The following is a 19,903-nucleotide window of genomic DNA, read 5'->3' as shown; positions in this document are numbered from 1 at the left end:
CTGCTGTAGCTTGAGGCCTGCTTCCACCTGCCCTGCCCTACTCTGCTGCTCTGCTGTAGATTGACTCTTACTAGTCATGCTGCTTGCGAGTATGACTTACTACCATAGTGTCTTTGTTCATCCGTTTCTCATCGGAGTTTGTTTGTTTTTGTTCGTGTCTACACGTCTACGTGTACTGTGTTTGTCCATGTACTATAATTCAATGTCTGTAAAGTGCTTTGAGATACCTTATGTAAGGCGCTATATAAAATAAATTTATTATTATTATTATTACTCCTACAGTTGGTCTTTGAGAGTACTCCAGTATGAGGCACGTGATCATGCCAGGTAATTCCCAGGATGCGCTGACGCCTGACGGCAGCGTATGTGGAACTGCTCTAGGCCCCTGATGTGGCGGCTGTAAGTTACCCAGGATTCACAACTGTAGAGGAGGGTAGTGATGCAGACGGCTTGATAGACAGATATCTTCATGCGGAAATGAAGATTTTTGTTATGAAAGACCCAACGCCGGAGTCTCCCAAAGGCAGCTGATGCCTGCTTGATCCTGTTCTTGACCTCACTGTCAATGCTGTTGTCTTCAGAGAGAATGCTCCCCAGGTATTTGAACGATGGAACAACAGACAGTTGTTCACCAGTAACAGTGGTAGATGGGATGTTGGTACTCCATTGGCAAACTACCTCTGTTTTGATGATGTTGACGGTCAGTCCCATCCTGCTGTACGCTGTGGAGGTCCTGTGGGCTATGAGATACAAGAGTCGTCTGCATACTGTAGTTCAAGGACTCTCTCCCTTTGCAGTTTGCTGGTTGCCTGGAGCCTCCTTATGTTAAAGAGGTTGCCATCTAGACGAAAGTCCACTGCCACACCACTGCTGTCCTCAATCTCCTTGTGGAGAAGCTGAGTGACACATAGCAGGGGAAAAAATGTAAAGTACTGGTGTTAATACACACCCCTGCCTAACTCCTGTATGTACAGGGAAGGGGGAAGACTCTTGTCCTCCTATAGTCACCCGAGCAGTCATTCCATCGTGAAATTGGCGGAGGATGTTAACAAACTTGCTAGGGTCGCCAAACTTGAGAAGGACTTCCCACAACAGTTCTCTCTGGACAGTGTCAAAAGCTTTGGAGAGATCAACAAAGGCCATGAACAGGTCCTGATACTGTTCTCTGCACTTTTCATGCAGCTCTCGAGCTGTGAAAATCATGTCTACCATGCTCCTGCTCTTCCTAAAACCGCATTGCGATTCAGGCAGTACTGATTCAATGATGTTGTTAATCAGCTTCTGAAGCATCACCTTCACCAGGACCTTACCAGCAACAGCAATGAGCGAGATACCCCTACTGTTGCCACAGACAGCCTTGTCATCCTTGTTCTTATAGATGGTGACAATAGTGGCATCTCTCCATTGTTGTGGGACGTCATCATCGGCCCAGACCTTGGTGATGTACTTGTGCAGCGTTCTTGTACAGAGGTAGCCACCATGTTTCAGCAGCTTAGCAGGGATGTTGTCATTACCAGGGGACTTGTTGTTTTTGAGGGAGCGGGTAGCTGATAGGACCTCCAGGAATGTTGGCGGCTGGTCTACACACACAAAATCTTCCTTTTTTGTCTCCCTCGTCCTTACCTACAAATCCATCCATGTCCCTTGCCCCCCAATACCTATCTGACCTCCTCCACCCCTACAGCCCCTCCTGGAGGCTGTGATCCTCAGACATGGGTCTGCTCCCCATCCTCCGCACCCGCCTACGAACTTTTGGGGACAGAGCCTTGGGGACAGTGTGGCGGCCCCCACCCTCTGGAACTATCTTCCGGGTGAGATCCCCTCTGCCACATCCTTGGACTCCTTCAAGACAGCCCGGAAAACCTGGCTCTATTTAGTTTGTATTCATCTGTTTATTTCTTTGTTGCCTTGTAAAGCCTCCTTGGTTTTCTTGAAAGGTGTGTGTGTGTGTGTGTGTGTGTGTGTGTGTGTGTGTGTGTGTGTGTGTGTGTGTGTGTGTGTGTGTGTGTGTGTGTGTGTGTGTGTGTGTGTGTGTGTGTATGCAAGTGAGTGAGTGAGTGAGTGAGCGAGCGATCGAGAGAGCAAGGAATCAATCATGTGTTTATGTGTGAGCATGCGACGAGAATCCTGGGTCTTGGCATCTAAAAATATATTTAACGATGGTACTTCGGATAAAAGCTTCCACCAGAAACGGTGAACGTAAAAAAACCACAGACGCCTACAGACTAGCAGCCGTACACCACATCCTCCTCACCGCAGTTGAGTGCGGTCTGGCCGCCCATAGAGAGCAGGATCCCGTCGGGCCGTTCCGTCTTGATGACCTCGGTGACAAAGTGTGGCGTGACGGGGAGGAAGTAGACGGCGTCAGCCTGCTTGGTGCCCACCTCGTTGGTCTGCACCGAGGCGATGTTGGGGTTCATCAGCACCGTCCTCAGGTTCTCCTCCTGAAGGGCACATTCACACGCATCGCATCGACAGGTTTGGTTATTATTATCACTGGGCCGAGCAGCGCATACAAAGTCAATGGAAAGATGCAAATGGAGCGAGACAGACACTAAGCTTCTAACTAACGACTCATTATCCAAAAGAAATTGGCACGGCTAGCCACCTCATCTAATCACGTGGCTCACATCTGCTCCTCTCCTCACTGTATATTTACAATATCATCATAGGCCAATCCTGCTCCTTCATCTACAAATCCACCTCCCTTTAGAATATGCTACCCACACCCTTCAACAGATACTCTCAGACTTACTCCCAAAATCACACATATAATACTAGACAATCCAATAGACAATCTTCAACCCCCACCACATGAATCAACTTGCATCCACTATAATGTAGCCCTACTCCCGCATACACTGTGTACATTTGATTTGCTTTCATTGTGTGAATATATAAAACAAAACAGCTTCGGTCTAGGCAGCGTTTGTTTCAACTTGAGCGAGACATTTGCCTGGCATGATGGGAGCAAAAGTGGGCATATCTTCACAATTAATATGAAACAGACTGCTATGCATGCTGTATAGATATTGAATAAGTTACATTTAGAAATGGTGCCATTTTTGTGATTGTAAACAATGCAACTCTTGTTGAGGCCAAATGCACTGGCAGTTATTGACTGTTAACACATTGAGTGCCAACGACGAGATTAATCATGTTAACTCGCCATGCGTTGAGTGCCAATGACGAGTTTTCTCATATTTTTCTCGTTTTTGCTTTTATTAGCAATATCCATTCATTTTTCATCCATCCAGCCTGACGTTATCATTGGGAATGGGTCTGAGCTTGAAAAGGGCAAATACCGCCGCCTATCGTCTCCCGGATGGTATGGCACATCATTGGATTGGATTGGGTGGGCATGTGCATCCGAAAAAAAGTCCGGTCCGGGGTTTTCCCTTCTCTGGCAAGCAGTATCTGTTACCACATTAACTGGGGAGGCTGGGAGCAGCTTTCGATTATGTGTTTTGGACTATAACGTTGGATCAATAAACGCGATCAATATTTGGAATGGCGATCAGGAATTGGATTAATCTTTTTGCAGAACATCTGATGTGAGGTACTGTAAGGACTCTATTTTACCAGTATTGGGTTAATCAGATGTTTTTTTCTCAGCCATCGCAGCATGTCTGTGTGTGTGTGTGTGTGTGTGTGTGTGTGTGTGTGTGTGTGTGTGTGTGTGTGTGTGTGTGTGTGTGTGTGTGTGTGTGTGTGTGTGTGTGTATGATGTTAGCGCTGACCAGGTCATGGATAATAGATTTTTCAGCCCGCTTCTCTAGCGTGCATAAGTACACATATACTATCGATAATCTAGCGTTTATTTGAAAATTATTCATAAATCAACCGAAAAATTACAACGTGTTTTGTGTATTCCACTAAAGAGCTATTATTAGTGTGGGTGACCTGGCGAAGCCAGGTTGCCACCCACAGTATTAGAATCTATACTATTTTTATTCTTCTTTATTCCACCGATTTTGCAAACACTACTCGTGCCAGAGCGTTCGCGCCCCATACACGTGAAAGGTATCAAAACGACCGGCTTGCCTATGGCAACAGCGCTATTCAAACTCGGAACCGCACCGTTTGGCTACGAATCGACTTTAAACAGGAAAATGTCGGGGGGGGGGGGGCGGAGCTGAGCGATCATGGAGTAGACGTGTTTCACATGAGCTCCCTTCTACCGTGCTGAATATACGTTTCTCCCCATTAGTCTTTATTTTATTTTTATTTGTTTTTTATCTGTTTGCTAGGTCGTCGTGTTTAGTATACTGTCGTCGACTTTTTTCGACTTTCTGCGATGACTGGGGTGGAAACCAGAGCCATGAGCGCCCCATCCAGCAAACCACCACCACCCGGCCTAGCCGCATCGTCGTCCGGTGTCGGGGAAATAAGCGAAGCTGTGCTCTTGGTCATGACCAAGCTACACGCAGACTCTGAGGCACGCGTCGCTGAAGCACAGAAGAAAGTGTTAGCGGATTTTTGTGTCAACCTCCGTCGTGAGATATCGGAGGAAATACGGCTGGCGGTGGTCCCGCTGACAGACAAGATGGAGTCGATTCACGCTGCCTCATCGGCTAATGCTAACGAACTAGCCATGCTAACGACGGAGGTATCATTACAGTGCGAGAAGATGGCGGGTCTCGAATCCGCCCTGCTGGCTAGGCAGGCTGAAGTCAACAAACTACAGTCGGCAATGGAGGAGATGCAGTCCCGGGATAGACGCCACAACGTCAGGATTGTTGGAGTACCGGAGACCAGCGGTGAAGGCCGTCTCTCTGAGACCATGCCCGAACTGCTGCAGAAAATACTAGGGACGGACGTCCTCCCTTCGCCTCCTGTCTGTGAGTCGGCCTACAGAGCGGGCAGGTTTTCTCCCGGCGTGAACAAAGAGCCGAGGCCCATCATAGTCAAGCTGAACAGGCTTCAGCAGAGAGAACTCATCATGCGGTCGGCTCATACCAGAAGGGGTAATCTGAGGCTTGGCGATCACAAAGTGGCCATTTTCGAGGACTTTACGCCGGAGGTTCAAGCACAGAGAGGCGAATACCAGGTGGTCCTGACTAAGCTATGGAAACTAGGCCTGAGGCCCACGTTATTCGCTCCCGCGAAATTATCTGTATTGGAGAAGGTCGATGGTCAGCGTTCATTTTGGTCGTTGGCTAAAGCGAAGGAATATCTCGCAGCGATACCCGAGACTGTTGCTTGATGATATCTATGTCGGGTGAGTGACTTGGCGGTGTGTGCCTATATACGTTGATTAGGCCGACTATTCACAAATACTTGCTGTCATGCCCAGACATGCTAACTGCCCACTGCCCATCCAACTAGTGGGGCTTCCCAATGACTTCTGTTACTTGCTAAAGCTGACCTCATGGTCGTACTTGTGTATCGCCTCGTTGGAAGCTAACGAGCTAGCTGAACAATGTACATGATAGGCTAACGTGCTATCCGGATTCATCACTAGCTTACGCGCTATCCTCGGGCTAGCTAAGCGGGCTTCGTCTATCGTCTGCGCTGAGACATTCGAGACCCGTTAATGGTTACGTATTTTGGTTGCTGTTGCTGTTCAAAGTGACATTGGTTTGCACAATTCAAGAGTGATCGGGTCCTTAACTAACTTCTGGTATGCTTTTATTTTTATATCCAGGTTGTTTTGAGCGTTGGGATCCAATAGTAGAAGCCAAGGTCGGTTGAATATGCATATACAATATATGATAACAGGTTGGGTCGGGTATGGCTTGCACCTTATGGCTATATGGTTATATGGCTTGCACTTTAGCCATAACCCTCTTTTCCTTTTTTTTTTTTTTCTTCTTATTGTTGCTGTTTTTATGTCATCTGTATGCGCGATTTAAATGTGATCCGATTCTACCTTGGACTAACTGCTGATATGCCTTAATTTTGTTTTGAATTTTCCGTGATCCATTTGTGCTATAACGTTGCGACATTAATATGCAGACTCCAAGGTAGATGGTTACAGGGTTGATGTTGAGTGATTATATAATAATGGCTAATTTTTCCATTATAGCTGTCATGTTAGGGCCAAGGCTCACGTTGGCTCTCGACCGAATATACATAAAATATGTGATAACAGGCTGGCTTAGGTTTAGCTTTGCTTGCACTTTAGCCATAACCCTCTTTTTCCTTTCCTATTATTGTCGCTGTTTTAATGGCATTTGAATGAGCAATTTAACTGTGATTCGATCCTACCTTAGACTAACTGCTGATATGCTTTGATTTTGTTTTGAATTTTCCCTTATCCATTTATACTATAACGTTGCAACATTAATATGCAGACTACGAGGTAGATGGTCACAGGGTTGATGTTGAGTAATTATATAATAATGGCAAATTTTTCCATTATAGCTGTCATGTTAGGGCCAAGGTTCACGTTGGCTCTCGAACGAATATACATAAATATGTGATAACAGGCTGGGTCAGGTTTAACTTTGCTTGCACTTTAGCCATAACCCTCTTTTTCCTTTTCCTATTATTGTCGATTCTTACATAGGTTATGTCATTTCAGCCGTTGTGCCTGATCAGAGGGACTGCTTCAGGGGTGCACTTTAACCATAACCCTTTTTTTCCCTTTCTTATTATTGTCATTGTTAATTGACATTGTTCACACAATTTTGCACAATTAACCTGTGACCCGATCCTGCCTTAGACTATCGGCTGGGATGCTTTAATTTAATTTTGTTTTGAATTTTCCTGTACCCATTTGGGCTATAAAATTGCGACGTTGAAGCGCAGATTCGGAAATAGATGGTTGCAGGTTGATGTGGAGTTATTATTTAATAATGGCTATTTTTACCATTATGGTTGTCTTATGTTGGGGCCAGGGCTCAGGTGGTTTTCGACCGATATCTTTATTGAATTTTATTTTTATTATTATTTGTGTTTATTGGACTAGTGGGGGTTTACTCAGGGGTTTATCTAGAGGGGGGTTAGAGTGGGGAGCGTCTTTTTGGATCCATGTCTCTAGTGGGAAGTGATAGGAAGATGACCATCCTCAGTGGATGGGGCATAGGGTGGGGATTGGAGAGTGGGTATAGGGGGGCTTATAATAGGACGGGTGGGTTAGGGTTTAGAGTAGAAGGAGGGGGGGTTGTAGCTGGGGTGGTATTTTTATGTGTTTTATGTACTGTTGTCTTATATGTGTGTAATTGTTCCTCCTCTGAACTCCTGGGATTGACCGTCTGGGCCCACCTGGATCAGCGCCTCTGTACTCAGCCTGGCTGCACTGGTATGTTCTCTACGCATTTAGACGAGCTCGACCATGGCTAAATTGAATATTTTAATTTGGAACGCAGGAGGGCTTAACGCCCCACACAAGCGTGCCAGTGTCCTTTGGCTATTGAAGAGGAGAAATATTGACCTTGCTCTCCTTAGTGAGACGCATTTATTGGTAGGTGACGTGTCAAGACTGGCAAATCGGCAATATCACGTTATCTCCTCATCCTCAGCCGATGATAAGACGAAAGGAGTAGTCATAGTTACAAGACGTAACCTTGATATCAAAGTCTTGGATGTATGGTCGGACACGGAGGGAAGGATTACTATAGCAAAAGTTGAATTCTTGCATAGGAAGATGGCTATAATAGCATTGTATGCTCCTAACACATTTGATTCAGCGTTCTATAATACAATCACGAAGAATATGTTGGAACTTAATGGATACGCTCTCATTGTGGGTGGCGATTTTAATGCGTGCTGGGATGCGGAGATGGATAGGTCCGGGCCCTCTGAAACGAGCGACCAAAAACGGGCCTCTAAGGCCCTTAGGATGTGGGCCAAGGACACAGGGCTCTCAGACCTTTGGCGCTTATCCAATCCCACCCTCAAAGATTACTCTCACCTGTCAGCCAGACACAAAAGCTTCTCTCGAATTGACTATGCATTCGCGTCCCCTAATATGTTTGATAGTTTCGATGTCTCATTGGTTCCCTTGGCTCTCTCAGACCACAAGGGGATTTTCCTTACGGCAACCTTTGGCAGGCTCTCCGCAAGAGCTCCCAGATGGCGTTTTAATTCGACCTTGCTAAAGAACGATGACTTCTGTTCTGAGTTCAGGAGTAAACTAGCTGAATTTTTGCAGATCAACGTTGGCACAGTAGAAGACCCTAGGGTCCTGTGGAACGCATTGAAACGATTTGTCAGGGGTCATGTCACACTATTTGCCTCCAATTTGCGAAAATCCCGGTCAAAAAAGCTAGAAGGACTGGAATCATTATATGCGGACCTATACGCATCCTTGCAAACTAACTATAATGAACGACTAAACACACAACGTAAGATAGTCAAAAAAGAAATAAACTCCATACTTAAACAACAGTCTGAGTTCTTGATACATAGGACAAGACAAAATTACTATTTTCACGGCTCCAGACCTAGCCATCTATTGGCAATGAAAATACGCTCAAATGATCATTTCTCGGATATCCCCTCGATTAGGACGAGCCAGGGTGCAGTCACTACTGATTCGAAAAAGATCAATGACACTTTTAAAGAGTTTTACTCACAGTTATATAGCTCAGAGGGTAATCTTGATGACTCTAAATTTGAATCATTCATTGGCGGGCTTGAGATACCCCACATTTCTGAGGAAGAGGCCAAGGAACTGGGGAGACCGATTACTCTCGTGGAATTGAGGGAGACGATTGTTGAAATGCAGAGGGGTAAGGCACCAGGCTGGGATGGTATTCCACCCGAAGTGTATTTAGCTTTCTGGGACCAACTGGGTCCATTGATGCTCGATATGATCAATTACGCTATCGAACAAGGGGAGTTCTCAAGAGATGTCAATATGGCGTTGATTTCTTTACTTCTCAAGAAGGACAAAGATCCCAATGATTGTGGTAGCTATAGACCCTTGAGTCTTCTCGGGGCCGATTTAAAAGTGTTTGCCAAGGTGCTGGCCCGTCGCTGCAGAGATTTATGTCTGTATTGGTACACTGCGATCAAACTGGTTTTATCCCGGGGCGTCTGGCTGCAGATAATCTTAGGAGGCTGTTGCATGTAATCGATAACAGTAAAGACAATACAACTCCATCCACAGTTCTGTCTTTGGATGCCATGAAGGCGTTTGACAGACTTGAGTGGTCATACCTGTGGAAGGTACTTGAGGTCATGGGTCTTGGGAAGAGTTTTATTCATATGATTAAAGTCCTGTATGCCTCACCGTCTGCGATGATACTGACAGGCAAAAACTGTTCCACACTCTTTTCAGTCTCCAGATCTTCTAGACAGGGTTGCCCTCTGAGCCCAGGACTGTTCGCGCTTTCCCTCGAACCTTTGGCCCAATTTATTAGGCAATCGGAGGACATCGTCCCCATAATGGTCAATAATACTCCACACAAAATTGCTCTCTATGCGGATGACCTGCTGATTTTCATGGACGACCCATCCCGGTCGGCCACAAAATTATTGAGGATAATCGACGACTTTGGTAAATTGTCAGGCTTTAAGATTAACTGGAACAAATCAGCCTGCCTACCTCTTAATGAGCTGGCCAAGGCGGTACGACTACCAGCTGATATCCCCATAGTAGAACATTTTAAATACTTGGGCATAGAGATATTCCCCACGCTGAACCAAATTACTAAGTACAACTTCACGGGTACTTATGATAAAATACGCCAGGATCTAGACAGGTGGTCGTCCCTTCCTAACTCCTTACAAGCCCGGGCTTCCATAATCAAAATGAACATCCTGCCTAGGATAAATTTTATTAGCTCAATGCTCCCCCTGCCCCCTCCAATAGACCACTGGCGCAAGGTACAATCGATGGTATCTAAGTTTATCTGGAATAACAAACGCCCGAGAATCAAAAGGGCTACTACTCAACGTAGAAAACAAGATGGGGGCCTCGCAATCCCTGATTTTAAACTTTATTTCTGGTCCTTTTCACTGAGACCTCTGATGTGCTGGCTAGACCCTGTAGAGGCTGTATCGTGGCGCTCCTTAGAAGCGGCGGCGGTATCTCCGCTAAGATTGCAGGATGTAGTGTACTCCACTGTCTCTATTTCGAAATGCCGGCTGAGGTATGGACCGATCATAACTCACGTGATCCAAACGTGGCGTAATGTACAGAGGTCGTGTGGGGTTAAATGCCCATGGCACCTGGACTCTCCAATTTTTAATAACCAGCAATTACTTGTTGGGCACAAGCCGGTTAATATTCCTCAATGGCAAAGGAGGGGAGTGCATACTCTGGAGGATATTTATGATAAGAACGGCCTCCGTGCGTTTCAGGACTTAAGAGAATTTTATGATCTACCCGGCGAGTCCTTCTTTCTTTACCTTCAACTAAGGTCAGCACTGAGGGCGCATGGCGTACCGTGGGCTCAAGCTTTGCACCCACACCCCTTCCTCAGGCTCATAGTGGACAGGACGACATCCAGAGGGTTTGTCTCAGACTTTTATACGCTCTTAATTCAATCCACGTATAAAAATTTATCATTGGATACAATCTGGCGTGTGGACAGGGGAGGAAATTAGGCCACTTTACTCGCCAAATGCGAGTATTTTTTACGTTTGGCGAGTGATTCATGAAGACCACTCGCCAGTCTGGCGAGTATACAAAAAAATAAAACATTCTGCAATCACTGCACTGGCAAACGGTGCGCGTCTTCTGAGTGTTCGCTTTAGTTGACAGTGCCACGAGAGCACTGCACAAGACCACCCGCGGACATATAATGTTTAATAAACGTTTGCGCAGTACTGGCCAACCCGCGGACATATAATAATAAAAGTCCCGCGGTACTACTAGGCTAGCCATCAGGAGCACTCGCAAACAGATAACGTTAAACACAGCAGAATATGGAAAACAGACAGACTGACCAACGGGGAACTGCATCCAACCCTAGTACAACCATCGAGTATAAGTTACTAAGGACACATTTAAATCAGAGGTGTAATGTTGTCTACTGGAACTGTACACAGTGGTTAGCTTCTAGTTAGCGTTATATAGCTGCTTGCTAGCTAACGTTAGCCCCGTGTGCTCAACGCAGCCAGCTAACGTTAGGTGTATCTGTTATGACTATAATGTTTCCGAAAAAGCACCGGACTACGACGTAAGGTTAGACATTTTATTTCATGCTCAAAAGCCCCTGGCTTGCACATCGCAGTCACGAAAGGGGCTAGCTAAGCTCAACCAGACAACAGCACACCAACCCAACTGACGTTACCACAACACTTGACGCCACGGTACGTCACAGCACTGTCGTAAGACCACCGTGCTGTCTTAAAGGCACAGTGTGCCTACCCAGATGCATACACAACATTGACGCGGCTTGACATACAAAGAAGTAATTATCACAATTAGCGATTTTTTTTGTCTGGTAAAAAATCTGTTTGGCTGGTAAAAAAAATCAGATACTCGCCAGTTGGCTGGTAAGCCAAAAAGTTTGTTTCCTCCCCTGCGTGTGGATATCCCGGAGTTGGACCCCGAGTTTGACTGGGATGATGTTTGGGCAAATGTGGCATTATCTTCCCGCAACCCCAATCACCAGCAAATTAATTTTAATTATATTCATAGGACCTATCTTACACCTAGGAAGCTATTTGCTATGGGACTGATAACCGACTCTCGGTGCACTTTGTGCTCTCAAAAGGCCACTGGCACTTATATGCATATGTATTGGGATTGCCCACCAGTGGCCCGCTTCTGGAGGTCAATAACGGACAAACTTTCAGATCTGTGTGGCTTAACTATCCCATTCACAGCTGTTACGCTACTCCTGAACGATATAACGACACTACCCGCGTCCGTACAACTGAAAAGGGTTGTCCTAGCGGGCGTCACAGCAGCGAAGAAGCTAATAGCAATGAGATGGAAGGAGCCTGAGAAGCTTACAATGATTAACTGGTCCCTTACTCTATTGGATGTGATTTATCTTGAGATATCCACGGCCCGGGTGATCGGGGTGGGGCAGGCTGGAATTTACCTGTGGTTCGCAGCAGCTGAGAAGGTAAAGACCGCCGTGTGCGGCTGAGCGGGGTTGGGGCGCTTGATCGGGGGGGTCCGGCGGTCTCTGGGGAGGGGGAGGAGGAAATGTCTTGTCTGTCTTGGTTTCTGTCTTGTCCTTCTTAACTTTGACTGGGGGGATTTTAGGGGGGGTAGGTATTTAGCTATTCTGCGCTATATGTCAATTCACATGCCATCTCCCCAAGGGACTAATATTGGCAGACTGATTGACCTGTTAACCAACTTGGAGGAAGAATTTCTTTCTTCTTACACTTTACCTTCTGCGAGTTTGGCAGTCTTGAACATGTGTAAGGGACCTAGGCTATCTACAATAAATCTGCGGCAACACTCTCATAAACAATCTTTTAAGTCACTCCACTTGTAAAGGTGGGGAAAGGTTGGCATGTTTGAAGACATTTTTGTTATTGAAATTGCCATCTGTATTTGATAGGTTGGACGCTGTTCTTTTTCTTTTGTCTTTATAATTTATTATTCTGTATTATTATTGTTTGTTATTCTCCTGTGAAGTTATGTTTTTTGTTACTGTGGTTATTGTGTTGTCCTGTTTCGTGTAATTAATAATAAAAAATGTGATCAAAAAAAAAAAACAGGAAAATGTCGGTCCCATTGGAAATGCATTGCAAGTTAGAGTGCAGGAGTTTAAATAAATTTTTTTCCACCACCTTGGGTAAATTGCGAAAGTGATCTCAATTTTGGACGTAGAAAAAAAAAACACATCAAAACGATGACACTGCTGTCTGTTCGCTCACAAAAGAAAAATAAATGGAATTGGACATTTCTATCTCAACTGATGACCATTTGTTTGAAGGTTCTCCTCCCCATAGACACCAATGGCTAGCCACTCTAGAAAAAACATATTATTTTGCTTTTCCCCCCCTTCTGTTCCGATCGTCACCGCGGCCACAATTGTCGACGGAATGCCACAATATCGCACACAACCCTTCACCTACTCCTTGAAGTGCTCATGTGCGAGTCACAACGCTTCATCTCTTATCGTTTGCTTTTAATCATTGTGACAATGCAGTCATGCGTCTGCCCTCATTGGAATACATTCAAAGTGAAAATGCTGAGTCATTCGTGATTGCATCACCTGATGCATGATTGCATCAGCCTAACAGGTGTGTGGCTCATGGCTCAAGGGAACAGCTGACCTACCAATGACCTCTCATGGACTTAACCCTTAATCGCCCTTGTGTTGCAGTACTGAATTGCTTGACAGCGCCCTCTGTCTTGCGGGTTGTGTCATTGTACTCAGTAGGGATGTCCTCGATGTAGTCAATGTTGACCACTCCCCCGATCCTTAGACCACGCCCCCTTAGGCCACACCCCCTCAGTGTATCTCTTGAACCGTTTGTCGTAGAGACTTGTGGGTTGTGCCATTGTACTCGGTAGGGATATCCTCTTTCATTGGTCGATGTTGACCACTCCCCCGATCCTTAGACCACGCCCCCTTAGGCCACACCCCTTAGTGTATCTCTTGAACCGTTTGTCGTAGAGACTTGCGGGTTGTTCCATTGTACTCGGTAGGGATATCCTCTTTCATTGGTCGATGTTGACCACTCCCCCGATCATTAGACCACGCCCCCTTAGGCCACACCCCCTTAGTGTATCTCTTGAACCGTTTGTCGTAGAGACTTGCGGATTGTGCCATTGTACTCAGTACAATAGTGTGTGTGATAGTGTGCTAGTGTAATAGTGTGTAATAGTGTGCTAGTGTGCTAGTGTAATAGTGTGTAATAGTGTAATAGTGTAATAGTGTGTAATAGTGTAATAGTGTAATAGTGTGTAATAGTGTAATAGTGTGTAATAGTGTAATAGTGTGTAATAGTGTAATAGTGTAATAGTGTATTAGTGTGTAATAGTGTAATAGTGTGTAATAGTGTAATAGTGTAATAGTGTGTAATAGTGTAATAGTGTGTAATAGTGTAATAGTGTAATAGTATGTAATAGTGTAATGGTGTAATAGTGTGCTAGTGTAATAGTGTAATAGTGTAATAGTGTAATAGTGTGTAATAGTGTAATAGTGTGTAATAGTGTAATAGTGTGTAATAGTGTAATAGTATCTAATAGTGTGTAATAGTGTAATAGTGTAATAATGTGTAATAGTGTGTAATAGTGTAATAGTGTAATAGTGTGTAATAGTGTAATAGTGTAATAGTGTGTAATAGTGTAATAGTGTAATAGTGTGCTAGTGTAATAGTGTGTAATAGTGTAATAGTGTGTAATAGTGTAATAGTGTGTAATAGTGTAATAGTGTGTAATAGTGTAATAGTGTAATAGTGTGTAATAGTGTAATAGTGTAATAGTGTGTAATAGTGTAAGAGTGTAATAGTGTGTAATAGTGTAATAGTGTGTAATAGTGTAATAGAGTGTAATAGTGTAATAGTGTAATAGTCTAATAGTGTGTAATAGTGTATTAGTGTGTAATAGTCTAATAGTGTAATAGTGTGTAATATTGTGTAATAGTGTGTAATAGTGTAATAGTGTGTAATAGTGTAATAGTGTAATAGTGTGTAATAGTGTAATAGTGTGCTATGCGACTTGCGGGTTGTGTCATTGCACTCAGTAGGGATATCCTCTTTCATTGGTCTGTGTTGACCACTCCCCCGATCCTTAGGCCGTGCCCCCTTTTTGTATCTTTTGAACCGTTTGTCATAGAGACTCGCGAGAGACCCTCTCCCGTTGGCCGGCGGTGCACAGGCGTCACCCACACTTTCACAATTTCCCCCACGCGGAATTGTCTAGTTTGTATTATTGTCTATTTAAAACTGAATCAAACCATAAACTAGGTGGCCTGTTGGGATGTTAGATCCTAATGTGAAAAACTGTGATTTTATATCTCTGCACTTTATGTGCTCATTTTATGCCTGTCTTTTTTCTGTTGTGAAGCACTTTGAGCTGCAGTTTCTGTATGAAAGGTGCTATACAAATAAAGTTTATTATTATTATTATTATTATTATTATTATTATTATTATTATTATTATTATTATTATTATTATTATTATTATTATTATTATTATTATCGCGGAATTTCTCTGGAATTACTAGAACTCTCCAAACTACTCCAAACTGACTTCCTTACTGCCACTCTAGCCCATATATGGTCAAAGGGGCGTGGCACTCAGTGTGTTAATGCTGATGTGAGTAAAGCGAGACAAAACTTCTCCTCATTGTGAATCTGTGGTAGTCGCTGATACCAGTGTTACTCTGTGTTAAGGGATCCATTGAGTACACTTACTTGACTTGCACCGGTGTATGCTTTCTTTTTTATTATTATTTTTTATATATAGAAATAAAACGCACTTTAGTTCATTTTCGCATATCAGTACCCACGTTCATCAAATAAACAACTGTTAAATAAAATACTAAGCATGTTATCTATACTTAGTCAGACAACATTATAAAGTGAAAGTGTCTGTGCAGCAGAAACGCAGTACAGAGTAGTTTATGTTTACGCGATGCTAACAGCTGCAACTACATTGATCCATCAATGTAGGAAATTGAGGGAAGGCCTTACTTTACTGTCCGTTGGTTTATTTTTTTATTAGAACCTAACGTCAACTCTGTCTGTCCAACAAATGGATACTCGCCATTGAAAATATATTAAAAACAGATGTAGACCAACAGACACAACGGACCAATGTAGCCGCATAACGTTAAAGATCAAGATCTACAGATATTGAGCATAATTTTGTAAAATGTCCGGTGTCACTAGTAATACTGGTGTTGTCATGAGTTTATTAGTCATGGGAAATTCTACATCACTGTGGCAATCCTAACAGTCCGGATTATTAGTATTATTTTTTATCGGCAGCTCATAAACCACACTTAGGCCCTGTTTAGACGGAAACGCTAGCAGGTGAATACGCAAAAATATTTTTTCGGATGTGCCTTTCGTTTATACGGAAACAGCGTTTTTACGGGGTGAAACCGAAAAAAAGTGAGACCACCTTCCAGGGTGGAATTCCTAGAAACAATAAACCTTTGCGCTATCATCTATACTGTCAAACCGCATAAAACGATGACGAAAGGGTTGTCAAGGCTCTCGTCGCGCCTACTGCTTACATCACAGGCATGCGCCAGTAGCCTAGAAGCGTAAACAAAGCATGTCTGATTCTATCCATGGCGATCACCTGAAGGCTACATTGGCAGTACTTTTAAATACACAAGAATCTGTCCCGCGTCTATCACAACTATTAGTACTGGACCCACTGTCTGTGAGTGACTCTGCTTTGGTCCAATCACATTCCCCACCCACAGTCTGCGAATCAGAGGCAGAGTAGGGCGGGTCTTCACAGCACGTCATGTGACATATGCGCCAATCGTGTGACAGTGGGGCTCCGTCGTCTCGAGTCGTTACAGCGTCGTCTGCACGCAGAATTCCATCCCAAAACGCTAGTCTAAACGCAAAATTAAAAGTGAGACCGCAAGACGACTTTTGTGGTTTCTGTTCAGACTCTCTCCGTCTAAACGTAGCCTTAGCCACTACTCAATGGCAATGCCATTCATCCATGTCGGCCAAGATATGCAATTCAAATAACTATGTAATTTGAATATGAGGCTAAATTGCCTCAGGAGCAACTATTTGGTTAACATTGCATATAATATTATATAATGTTGTTCAGACTTCCTCTTTAGGTTGTAGGGCTTTTAATAGTGGCTTTTCCTTCTTTCTAATTCCATCTCTCTTGATCTGGTGTCTCCGGTTTTTCTCTGCATCAACAAGACAAACAGCTCCTCTGCTATTCTCTCACCTTCAGGGCCTTAACAGCCTGAGATCCAGAGTAGTCAAACTCTCCAGCCTGGCCAATGGACAGGCCCCCAGAGCCCAGGACCAGCACCTTGGACACCTGCAGACAGGACAGAGAGATCCTGATGTAAATGGCTGCATTTATATATCGCTTTTATCCAAAGCGCTTTACAATTTGTTCCTCACATTTTACCCATTCACACACACATTCACACACCGACGGCGGAGTCAACCATGCAAGGCGCCTACCTGCTCATCAGGAGCAATTAGGGGGTAAGTGTCTTTTTCAAGGACACTTCAACACGCTGCCCGGGAGGAGTGGGAATCGAACCGGGAACCTCCGGATTACCAGACGACTGCACTACCTCCCGAGCCACTGTCGCCCCCTGATGTGTTCTTAAAGATCCCCTCATCCCCTAATTTTTTTTTTGTCCACTTTTTCTCCCATTTTCTATGTTTTCTCCCATCCCAATTTCGTATCATCCAATTCAACCCTCCCCTGTCACGAACGCTGTTTCTTGCCTCCCACAAGCCGGCTGCAATGTGGACTAAGTCATACATAGCACAAGTCCCCTCCGGTACTTGAGGTAACAGCAGTCGCATCTTTTCACCTGCGCAGCTCGATCTCTCAGTGGCGAGGAGTAACGCGTGGGAGGCTCACGCTGCCCCCGACACTTCCTGATTCTACTGCGCAGGCGCACCAACCGACCTGTAGGAGTCGCTGTCCACAACGCCCGATCCCCACCCATCAGTTTCCCACCCCCTAATACGGCCAATGTGTATTAGTATGAACGACCAGCTAAACTGAAAGCAATGTGGAGCGCTGGGCTCGAACAGGCGAGCCCAGCGTCTCCGCATTCGTGGCGAGCGCCTTGCCCACTACGCCACGTAGCCGCCCACCTCATCCCCTAATTTTTAACACTTTAATATATTATTGTATATTGAGTAACAATTAGTTTGCTATGGTTTTTCCCACCAAAAATGTTCAATAAACTACGGAATTGAGAAGGCAAGGATCTATGAACACCCCTCTCACATTTTCCCATGACGTCGTCCCCCAAGCCGGTTAACTTTCACTTTTACCACCTAAGCGGTTCACCAAAAATTTGGGTAATAGCAACCATGATAGGTTTGCAGGATTAGCTCCATAACACAGGCAGCTCATTATTTTGAGGAAGTACAGAGAAGCCCCCCCCCCCCCTCCAGTGGAAGAATGTGAAAAGGGCACTCTGGTGACAAGTTCTGTACAAATAATCTGTATAGTCAAAGTCATGTCTCCAAGAGGAGTTAACTGTAGAGAAACAGCAAATGTTTGAGTGAAGGGGTCCTTTAACGATCTGTGATACCTGTACTGCAATTTGATTCTGCAATAGACTGCAATTCAACACACGTTTTCTATTTCATAGAACTACTTGATGAATTACTTGATGAAATCCAAGGTCCTTTAGATTCCCAGGCAAAAAATCCCATGAAATGAAAATTTTTCCATAGTACTCGTTTTGTGTGCAGCTAGTTCTCTTCTATTTATCACTATGTGCAGAGAAATTCACAAAAAATATTTTGTATCTCTTCCTGGAAAAGTATATAATCCGTGAGTTAAGTCACTCTGTGCTTGAGGGCGAACACAATAAAAAAAGTCCAATGCAATTAAATTTGAACCACACCCTCCAACACACGGATAATGTCAAACATCAATCAAATTGACCTCCCGCCCCCTACCCCTACCCTGAAGATCTGTCGCATTCAGAAACACATCAAATCGGGGAATGCTTGCGATGAATGCCATTTCCATGGACCTTTAAATTACCATTTATTTTTCCATTTTCAAGAATATTTCTGACATAACGTCAGAAATATTCGATACAATATTGTGGTGGAAAGCATCCCAATAATACTACTGATGATGATACACATACATAAAGCTTGAAGCTTCATTCACAAGGAAGCAGTTTCATGGAACCAATGGCCAACTGTATTAAAGATGTCTTCCCCCATGTTTGACATCATCCGCGCTCCAGGTATACCCCACAGTGCAACAGTACCCGTTTCCATTTCAGCTAGTTCCAAATATACTAGAGCAAGAAAATATTTTGAAATATTTGCTACTGGTAACATTAGCTAACGTTATGTCCAAATGCTCTGTAGCATTTCCACCTTTGACAACGTTATCTATCGTTAACCGTAGCGGTCGATAGCTAATACCCGCTCTGATGTTTTGCAGCTGATGTTAGCACTAACGTTAGCTAGCAAGAGGATGTTGTTGTTAGACACGTTACACTGTGGGGTAAATCAAGAGGACAGAATGTGAGTGAGTTTTTGCGGGTGTGGGAGGAGCTACCATGTGACTGACCTTGGGTCTGGGTGGAATCACCGGCTTCTTGGGCATGACTGACTCTATGTTAGCACCCTTCCCATTCTTGATCAGGGATATGAAGACATCGAATAGGAACTGCACAAACAAAGAAACAGGGGGCGTCAGTTCAGATAGAACACTATGGAGCAGAGGAATCATATTATTAGGTTTAGCTGTTCATATCTGAAGGGTGCCAGGTTTCCCAAAAACATCTATACATGTACAGAGATTGGATCATCTGACCCATTGTACGCACATAGGACAGCAATGGACAAAGATGATCTTACTGTGAACATTATTTTGGGAAACAAGGCCCTGATCAGACTGTTCTCGTCAGCAAAGCACCCACTGTGTGCTCAGCTGCTGTAAAACCCCCCACTGCCCAACACACACACCATCAGAAATATAATATTACTAGCCAGGGATGTGATTGTGCCTTAAGAAAAAAACCTGAAAATGTTCTAAACAATCCTATTTATTTTTATAAACACTCCATTTGAATGAATGAACACATTTTATTTGTATATATTGAACTGTTCACAGGGAAGAGGAAGGTGGGAGAGGAAAGGGACAAAGAAAATGAATCAAATATATCAGTGTCCCCCTAAACATTTTTAAGGGGGTCATCTTGACCCCTCCCAAGTCATCCTGGCTCAAACACTAACGTTAGGACCTTATCTTTTCTTCTTTGCAACCAGATTGTGCAACACCTGTAACTGCCTCCTCTCGAAGTCTTGCCTACTGCGAAGGGCTGCAGTTGGACTAATGGACTCTTTTGCTTTTCTTTTGCTCTCAGGTCGATTTTGAGAA

General features: G+C 44.2%; 1 protein-coding gene across 1 annotated transcript in view; it reads right to left on the bottom strand.

Moving 5' to 3' along the window:
- cps1 (carbamoyl-phosphate synthase 1, mitochondrial) overlaps nucleotides 1–19,903 on the bottom strand; it is a 255,494-nt gene that overhangs the window by 200,387 nt on the left and 35,204 nt on the right. The window contains exons 12-14 of the mRNA XM_084309709.1: nucleotides 19,091–19,189; nucleotides 16,745–16,840; nucleotides 2,255–2,444 (exon numbers count right to left, since the gene is read on the bottom strand). Coding sequence (XP_084165835.1) covers nucleotides 2,255–2,444; nucleotides 16,745–16,840; nucleotides 19,091–19,189 — 385 coding nt within the window. The remainder of the gene's footprint in view (nucleotides 1–2,254; nucleotides 2,445–16,744; nucleotides 16,841–19,090; nucleotides 19,190–19,903) is intronic.

Source organism: Notolepis coatsorum (genome assembly GCF_963971535.1).
Source record: "Notolepis coatsorum genome assembly, chromosome: 3".
NCBI lineage: Eukaryota > Metazoa > Chordata > Actinopteri > Aulopiformes > Paralepididae > Notolepis > Notolepis coatsorum.
Note: the sequence above shows the minus strand (reverse complement) of the source record. Positions and strands in the feature narration are given on the sequence as shown.